The sequence below is a fragment of the Hevea brasiliensis genome, chromosome 4 (assembly GCF_030052815.1).
Source record: "Hevea brasiliensis isolate MT/VB/25A 57/8 chromosome 4, ASM3005281v1, whole genome shotgun sequence".
Taxonomy (NCBI): Eukaryota; Viridiplantae; Streptophyta; class Magnoliopsida; order Malpighiales; family Euphorbiaceae; genus Hevea; species Hevea brasiliensis.
In genome coordinates this window covers 112,012,972-112,022,687 of record NC_079496.1, presented here as the reverse complement: position 1 = coordinate 112,022,687, position 9,716 = coordinate 112,012,972, and the positions used below count along the sequence as shown (strand labels likewise).

Here is a 9,716-nt window from a genome sequence, read left to right as displayed (position 1 = left end):
TAAAAATCAGTCATACAAAAAAAAAAACCCTCATTTCCTGTTGTTATTTTTTTTTCTCAATATATTTTTTTAATAAATAATTAGTTCTCTCTTCATAATGATGTGATTTTTGGTGAAGTTCATGAAAAGACCCCATAATTCTTGATTGAGAAGCGATTTGTTAGTTGTTGTTAAGGTTAATGTTTGTCTCCATTTTGTATGAAGTGTTTATTTTTGTTTGGTTTCTTTGATATGTGTATAGTTTGTGAAGCAATAATTTTGTAAATGTTAATCATTTTAAATGGAGTCTGGTAGTACGAACACATTCCTTTGACGGAATTAGTAGTTCAAACTTTTTATATTAGTCGTATGTAACAAGTTTTTAAATAATCAGGTTAGGTATGAAAGATTCAAAGAGTTTTTTGTTCAATTTGAACATGTATATATGGGCTTGGACCTGGAATTTACAGGCTCATGGAAGGATTATATATATATATATATATATTGGACCTGGAATTTACAGGCCTACGGAAGGGTAATATTTTCCAATCAAAATGAAAGCCCAGGATAAAGTCAAAGTCAAAGTCGACTGCGTGTCCGTACTCCCCAGTATGGCATCATCGTGAGTTCTGCGCCCTTTTAATCATCTCCTCCTTTGACGAGGCGAATCAACGACTGGTAGAGTTGGTTCTGCATATGAGATGACGTCAGTGGTAGTTGCGGTAAACGGCGGCGAAGGAGTCGGTGGAAGGGGAAGCCGACGAGCCGTTAAGTGGGCGGTCGAAAATTTATTCCCCAAAACCCATCGGTTCATCTTAGTCCACGTCATTCCCGCCATCACGTTTATACCCACTCCATGTATCTCTCTCTCTCTCTCTCTCTCTCTCTCTCTCTCTCTGTGTGCTTCGTTTAGCTAGATTTTATTATTATTTTTTTTTTAATTTTCGTTTTCTAATTTGAGTGATATTCAACCGAGAAATGAAAGAAATGATGATATATTTGAGAACTAAATGAATTATCAGAAATGTTCAAAAAACGATGATAATGGAGAGAATTATCAGAGGCTGAGTTTGATTAACAAGGTTCTTATCTGCATTTGAAATGAATTGGGTTTGGATTTTTATTCCAAGTGAAAAAATCATAAAATTGCAAATCATTTGAATTCCACATACCCTTAAAGAATTTTCGTGCTGGGTTCTTTTTTTATTATTATTTTCTTTCCTTTTTCTCTAAAGCTGGAGACCGTATCCCCATTGAAGAACTAGACGAGAATGTGGTGGCAATGTACGTGCAGGAGGTGAAATTGAAGTTTGATGAAATCTTTGTGCCCTTTAAAAAGCTATGCAAGGCACAAAAGGTTTTGGGTTTTAACTCCTCGATTTCAAGCTAGATTTCGTTAAAATTTTGATTTTTGTGATTAAAATTGGTAATTGTAGACCAATTACATTTATGTAGGTGGAAACTTTGGTGCTAGAGCATGACAATCCCGCGACTGCGCTTTTAAACTATGTATCACAATCGGGGATTGACATTTTAGTGTTGGGTTCTTGGTCTCCCAATTGTATAATCAGGTGTGTTGTCATTTATACTTGTTATTCTTGGTAGTTTGTTTTCTTTTCTTTTTTTTTTTTTTTTTTTCATAGTAGTTCATATGGTTGCTGTCATAGTTGTTGTATCTGGTATAATCCGCAGTAAGACTAGGATGATATGACTGTTATTGAGTTCTTGCTTCAGTATTTGTGTAATTATGCATTTATAGAAGGGTGCCCACTACCTGAAGCTTCCCACACTTGTGGGCTTCGGGTAGGGTTAATGCATGCAACCTTACCTCTGCAAGGCTCTGTAGCCTCTAGGTCATAAAACAGAGTAACTTTACCTTTGCACCAAAGTCACTTTCCTGATTATGCATATTACAAATCCCATAAATCTAGGCTCTTTTTGTGCTGCTTGAAATGGATTTTTTGATAGTTCCTTTCTGTAGTTATTAATTGTGATCATGGGAGTTCGTATACTTGCATGTAATTTGCCAGTTTTGCTGCATGTGTAGATCATCTATTCTCACCTGCAAACGTTGAGGCTCAGAGTATATTTTGTGCAGTGCAACTCACCCTCACTGCTGCCAGCCCCCACACTTCCCTTGGCCCTCTTCTCTGCCTGAATTAAATGATTTATCTTTGTGGTTGATGATAATTGTTTCTGACTAATGACATTGAGTTACATTTTTCTTTAGGAAGCTGAAGGGACCAGGTATACCAAAAACTGTGCTGAATGGTGCTCCAGAAACATGCAATGTTCACATTGTATCTAAGCGCAAAATCTTCACAAAGTCAACGTATTCCTCTTCCATTAGCGGTATGTTGAAAATGCACATCTACAGTAAAAAAGTATTATGTCTTACTGTTTCTTTTTGTTTTTCTTCTGCAGAGACCAGCTTTAGGCACAGGATGTCTAATAGAAGAGATTATAAGAAAAGTTCCAGCAGCATCAATAATTTAATTTCTGAGCCTGAGCTTTATTCTTCCATTGTGGAATCCAAAGTTCAGAAGTCCTTTGAAGCATCATCCGTGTCTCACTTTAGTGTGCAAGGCTCTCAAGGTTCAACAAAAACTGAATCGGTAAAATTGTTTTCTTCACTTATATACCACTATGGTGTTTGAGAAGGTTTTGATATGGACTTTTCCCCCCTTTTGCAGTCATATGTGCAGGCTGAAATAGAACAACTACGGCTAGAATTACAAAATACCATTACCTTGTATAAACGAGCTTGTGAAGAGCTGGTCCATACTCAGAGCCAGGTGTTCCTCTATCATTATGTGGGGTCTATACTTGTACAATTGCAAATAAATTATATATATTTTATTGCAAATAAAATTTTATATATATATATAATATATATATATATAATTTTAATTTCATGATGATACAGTAGTAAAATATGAACGGGGAAATCAAAATTAATGCTTTGAAGTACATGTTGAATTTTATCACTTTTGAGATTTAGAACTAAAATAAATGGCATCAAATAGGCATTCTACATATCACATGCACTAATTTAACTAAATATGTAAAAATGAGGTAGAGGATGTATAATGTTTGGAATGACTGTGGAAGAAAGTAATCCTTTATCCTCATAAACTTACCTCTTATTGTTGTTGCATTAATTTTTTAGGTCGAATTAGTTTCTTCTGAGTGTGTCAAGGACGCTAGAAGAGTGAATGCTGCCCTGGAAAGAGAAGAAATATTGAGGAAAATTGCTGTTGAAGAGAAAGCAAGGTATTTGCAAGCCAAGAAAGAGATAGAGGAGGCTAAAAATTTGTTTGCTAAAGAAGCTTATGAAAGGCAGATGGCTGAGCTCAGGGCCGATAAAGAGTCCTCTGAGAAACGGAGAATTGTTGATGCACTTTTCATGAGTGATAGGAGGTACAAAAAGTACACTAGGGATGAAGTAGAGTTGGCAACAAATTTCTTTTCTGAGAGTAATGTGATTGGTGAAGGAGGGTATGGGAAAGTATATAAATGCAATCTTGATCATACCCCAGTAGCAGTTAAGGTTCTCAGGTCTGATGCAGTTAACAAGAAAGAGGAATTCTTAAGAGAGGTAATTTATAGCCTTCAGATCTCCAATTGCCATTTATAGTTATTTTAGTGAACTGCTTTAAAAAAAAAATTGTTCTAAAAGGTTGAAAGAATTCAAAATATTCATTGTGTTCATAATTGTAAGTTGATTGCAAAATTTCAATGTTTCACAAAGAAGTTTGCTAATGATTTTTGCTATAGGTACCACTTTAGCTAGAGAACCTCCTAAAATTGATTCCCTTAGCTAAGACAGGAGATGCTTAATGAGAGTGTCTTCTTAACACTACTGCCATTACTCCCAACCTAGTCTTCCTAAGACTCTACCATGGTTTCAAATCGTGACAGTGGTCACAGTCACCATCGCTGAAATAGGCTTGTGATGATTGTAAGATAGCAGTAATGGGCCTTGCGTTATGCAAATTTTTTGAAAAATTTGTAAAATTCATAAAATGACTATATATTGATAGATACAAACAAAAATCAGATATATAACTATATAATAAGCACAAATACATCAAATAAAGACATTAAATTTATCATATTTAGATATCATTAGTATTAAACAATTTATAGCTAGATTAGAGATCATGGTTTTAAATTGTGGTAGCGATCGCGAGTAACGAAAACGTACTTGTAACAGCTGTAACGTAATGAAAACAGCCCATCGCGACGCAAATTTTTTTTGAAAAATTTGCAAAGTGCATGAAATGAATAAATATTCAAAGATATAATTAAAATTAAGATATGCAATTAAATAATAAACACAAATATATCAAATAAGGACACTAAATCCGCTATTCTTATACATCATTAGTATAAATCAATTTAAAACCAAAATAACTAAGAAAATAGTAAATATCTTATTACCACCAAAATGAATATCTAGAAGGTTCTTGATTATCTTGACTTTGATCCTAGGATTAGGACTGAGAGTTTTAATCATTAGCTTAGGTTGTAAACTTACTATTTAATTTATGAAAATTAATTTCAAGAGTTAATTTCATGATTATTTATTTTTCTTGAATTTTATCTTGCCAAAGCGTAAATTTATACTTAGCAAATATTATTAAAACCTAAAGCTTTCTTTGATAATATTTTCTAATTATTTATGTATTTACCTAAAAATAATTCAAAAAAAGTTAAAAATTAGTAAAGAAAACAATAACTCACCCTTTAGTCTTCACTTCAAAACTACCTTGTTTATTTGATGATTTGTGCTCTTGAGCTTAAAAGTTTGTAGAGAAATGAAAGATTTCACTTGAGTTAGTTGTGGATAAAATTGAGAGAAAGTATCTTACTTGCTTAGAAAGAATGAAAAGGTGCTAAAATGAATAAGCCGAGATAGGTTTTTGCCCAAAAGAAAAAAAAAAGGTTCCCTCTATTACATTTCACATGAAAGAGGTAAAAAAAGGCCAATAATTTTTAGCGGAAAAAGTAATGACTGTTATGATCGTTACTGAACGGTCGATAACGGCCGTTATCAGTTACCTTTAAGTAACGGCTGTAACGACTTTTACATGTGCAAATTTTAAAATCCATTAAATAGCAGTGGTAACGGTAACTGTAAGCCAAAAAAAAACTTTTAAATAATAGCCATTACGTAACGTAACGGCTGTTATTTAAAACCATGATAAAGATAAGGGAGAGATTAGCAAATAATAAGGGAGAGATTATGTAGAAGAAAGGAGAAATTTGGGTGAAATTTTGAAAGAGTATGAGAGATATAGTAGCTGTAAAAGAAAGAATACGCAAATAAAAAAAGAGAAGCAAAATAACATTTTTTCATGTGATTATAGTAGAGAAATAATTAAAGTAACAGCCGTTATCGTTACATAAAATAGTAAATAACAGATGTTGCCATTACGTAATGGTCGTAACGACCATTACACATATAACTCCAGATTTGCTTGTAAATAATAATGGCCGTTACGTAATTATTTTAAACCATGACTGCTATCTTCATTGTTATTAAATCGAGTCGAACTAGTGATCTGGATCCTAAATTGATCTGAGTTTATAATTTGATTGGACAAGAAAGTGATCCGATTTATCCAGCTGGTCAAACTATTGAATATGTGTGACCTGAATGGTCGGATCTATCAATAGGAGCAAAATTTTTTTTAGTGTTAGCACAGGGAATTGAATCCAACACTTCATAAAAGGTCTTTAAAGTCACAATCAGTTGAGCTAACTTAATAATTATATATATATTATAAATAGTATGATTATTTATTTTTTATAATTTATATTTTATAAATATTAAAAAGATATTTATGCACTTATAGAATTTTTTAAAATTGAATACTTTTGCATAAAATTTGAAAATACTATTAAAATATACTCCCTCCGTCCCATAAACATAAACTTATTTTCTTTTTGAAATAGTAGTTATTTATTAACTTACTACTATGTTTCTATTTAATATACATTGAAAAAGTAAAATTTATTAGTTCTTAGAATAATTGAGTAACATAAGTTGTTTAATTTTTATTGAAGTAATATGAGTGGAGGGTATATTATTAATAGACTACACAAAATTTATTGTTTTAACGATATTAACTATATTTTCTTAATCCATGTGAAAATAGAAGCAAGCCTATCTTTGTAGGACGAAGGGAGTATTTAAATATGACCTAATAGATGTTGAAAGTTTGATTTTGAATAATTAACAATTAATTAATTAGATTTATTTATTTTAATTAGTAGTTGTTATATTAATTAATTTTTTAATGACCAATTGGTTAAACCTCTAATTCATCCACTTGAGCCCTTTACTCCTAAGCAATCCTTAAAATTTTTTTATTATCATATGATAAAATTCTGGTTGGATATTCTCAACTATCACTTCTTTACTTCCACGACCATGGTACTTCAAATTAATTCCAAATTGCTAATTGTTTGTGGGAAAGGAGTCCCAAATTTATCGCTGTTATTATGATATTCTCCATTGATTCGTTGCAGGTTGAAGTTCTAAGCCAACTACATCATCCGCACTTAGTTTTGCTGCTTGGAGCTTGCCCTGAGAGTGGTTGTCTGGTCTATGAATACTTGGAAAATGGAAGCCTGGAGGAGTGTATCTTCCACGGAAATGAAAAACCACCTCTTCCTTGGTTTGTTCGGTTCCGGATAGTTTTTGAAGTGGCTTGTGCACTCGCATTCTTACATAACTCAAAGCCAGAGCCTGTTGTCCATCGGGATCTAAAACCGGGTAATATATTGTTGGACAGGAATTATGTGAGCAAAATTGGAGATGTTGGGCTGGCCAAGCTCATTACAGATATTGTTCCTGACAACATCACGGAGTATAAAGAATCTATTCTTGCTGGTACTCTGTGCTACATGGATCCTGAGTACCAGAGAACTGGAACTGTTAGACCAAAATCAGATCTATATGCCTTTGGCATTATAATTCTCCAATTATTAACAGCTCATCATCCAAGTGGACTTGTGTTAACTGTTGAAAATGCCTTCAGAAAAGGCTGCTTTGCGGACATTCTAGATACATCAGTTGCAGATTGGCCACTTGCTGAAACAGAGGAATTAGCTAAAATTGCATTGCAGTGCTCAAAACTTAGATGCAGGGACAGACCTGATCTTGATACTGAAGTTCTACCAGTTCTTAGAAGGCTTGCAGGTGTAGCAGCTGCTAGTGTAAAGTTGGAAGGACCCAATACCTACGCACCAAGCCACTACTTCTGTCCAATTCTTCAGGTGAGAAGTCATGCTTTATATGATGAAACATTTGGCTAATAAATTGATTGCATAATCTGGTAGACATCTCATGCACAACTTGTTTGTACATGTCGTTGCTTAAAGCAGGAAATAATGGATGATCCATACATTGCTTCTGATGGTTTCACATACGAGCATAGAGCTATTAAGGCGTGGCTTCAGAGGCACAGTGTGTCACCAGTGACAAAGCTTAGGCTTCAGAATTCTATGTTAACCCCAAACCACACATTACGTTCAGCCTTACAGGAGTGGAGGTCACGTTTACATTTTCAAGAACCTTAAAAGATATTTGAATTATGGGCTTAATGCTCAACTTCACCCCTGAATTTTTATTGGGATGTTCAATTTAGTTTATTTTTAACATTTTTGTTAAATTAGCTCAGAAGTTTCAATTTAAACTTAATTTAGTTCAAAAATCAAGAAATTGAATTTCTTAATAGTGGGACAATAAATTTAGTTCAAAAATTTTAATTTTTGAGCTAAATTGAGTTTAAATTGAAATTTCATAGTTAATTTGGATATAAAGTTAAAAAAACAAGCTAAATTGAACATTTACTGTGTGAAATTGAATATTTAGCCTTTGAATTATGTGCCACCTCAAGCACTCCGAAAATAGAAACAAGAAGATGATGTCCCAAGCTTCTTCTTTTGCATTATGCTTCTAGTGTTGAGATACCAGCAAAAATGTACAACTATGTGAGGTTTAGAGTATTGAATTAATTATGTTAGGTTGAAGGAAAATTGATGGTGCTTCAAACAATTCATAAGATGTAAATTTTATGTCTGAACATACAAGGTTTTGAATTTGAAATGTATAGTTTAAATGTGAAATGCATTGTGTTTTCAATTGTGATGGTCATTTGAAATTTTGTTCACAGAAACATAACAGTAAAGCCCATTTGGCACATACAATTCATAACCTGTTGATCAAATCAGTGCATAAACCCATGTTCCTGCACATCTAATATTTGCATTCTCTACATGTTCATTTGGTGTTCGATAGGTAAGCTTTAGAAAAATTATATAATATTCTAGAGCAAATAAAAATAATGCTCACATTATCTTCTTTATAACGTGGAGAATACATATCACATAATTATGATAGATAATGCAGGTGTATTGAAACAACTAAATAATTTCTAGTAGACTTTACCGTAAGATAGTCAAAGATATATTGATCCAAAGTTGGGGGATTGCCAGGGAAAATTACCAGTGCAAAAGGCCTTTGTGACATTTCATTGAGTAAAAAATGTCTATGCCCATTATAAAATAGTTCTAAATACAAGTAAATTCAACTAAGCGCACCCAAGAATAGGCCTAACAGCAGGACCAAAACCTTAATTATAATATGTCAATAGCCTGGAACCATGACTCGATTAATCAAGAAGCAGCGAGGAACGTTGCTCGACCCAATTGACCCCGTTGATCACCGGAGAAGACATATAAAGCCAAAGGAAGGTGAAAAACACGGAGCCATCTTCACCACTGTCGTCGTCCGGATCTTTATGAAAGCAAGTAATTGATAGGAAACACATAAACCCTCGAGCATCACAGATCCAACGGAGGAAGTGGCACAGCTCATTGGTGACCCACTCACACCTTATGGATCCAACTTCGAACAAAGAGATCCTTATGCCATAATCCACTGGAAGAGGCGCATTGATGCTTGAACCTCAGGAACCTGTAACACACAATCAGATCAGAATAGAGCCAAGGAAAGAAAAAAAAAAAGCAACTTAAAAGAGCCCTCAACAATTATAATCTAGGGCAACAGTGCACTCACAAAAAATGATGCACCACAGACTCATACATCAATTTAGGAGATAAGAGTGTCTGTTTGGTATTGAAATTAAAGAGTTAAAATTATTTATTTATTTTTAACACAAATATTATTAAAAAATAATTTATAAAAAATAATTTTTATTATTTTAATATTATTATAATTAAAATTTATTAAATTTAATTTTAAATTATATTTTAAATAATTTTTAACTAATATATTTAAAAAGTAATTTTTTTTTTTAATAGCAGTTCCATCGATAACATTAAAGAAGCTAAGAGTACATATCGTTTGTGAATGAGAGTGCTTATACATCCAAGGTATAATTTGCCATGATCCGGCTACAAAAGCCCAAAAAACAAAGAATTTACAGCATTCTTCCCTTGGTCGGACCGACGAAGGCAGTGACAAGGCCGAGCCCTTGGGAAGGAGAAAGACCAAAGAGAAGATCCCCTGATGAATAAATTTAAGAGCTGACATCAGTGAGTATTCAATAGCATCTCATTCATGACGTCAAGAATGACATATTGATTGCAAATCCCGAACCGTTGGATAAAATTCCCAACCTAGGGTCCCACGCGGCACCCCTATTTTTTACACCGTTGGATTATGCGATGTGAAAAAGAGCAGAAGGTTGCAGAGATTCCAA

General features: G+C 33.4%; 1 protein-coding gene and 1 long non-coding RNA gene across 3 annotated transcripts; one reads left to right on the top strand and one right to left on the bottom strand.

The window, feature by feature from the left end:
- The first annotated feature begins 553 nt into the window (after positions 1–553).
- Positions 554–7,650, top strand: LOC110642428 (U-box domain-containing protein 34). Of its 2 annotated transcripts, none has more exons than XM_021794495.2 (9): positions 554–837; positions 1,215–1,336; positions 1,435–1,550; positions 2,210–2,331; positions 2,404–2,594; positions 2,673–2,774; positions 3,149–3,577; positions 6,517–7,266; positions 7,375–7,650. In XM_021794495.2, exons 1-9 carry the CDS (start codon positions 681–683, stop codon positions 7,567–7,569), a joined length of 2,184 nt encoding a protein of 727 aa, XP_021650187.2. In that variant the 5' UTR covers positions 554–680; the 3' UTR covers positions 7,570–7,650. The 2 variants fall into 2 exon arrangements, with proteins under 2 accessions (XP_021650187.2, XP_021650186.2); XM_021794494.2 differs by having other exon boundaries at positions 587–837; positions 2,673–2,792.
- A 785-nt stretch (positions 7,651–8,435) lies between these two features.
- Positions 8,436–9,123, bottom strand: LOC131179082 (uncharacterized). Its single transcript, XR_009148079.1, has 2 exons — positions 9,071–9,123; positions 8,436–8,968 (listed from the first exon to the last, which is right to left on the bottom strand). It is a non-coding gene; the product is annotated as an uncharacterized LOC131179082 (long non-coding RNA).
- Positions 9,124–9,716: the final 593 nt, after the last annotated feature.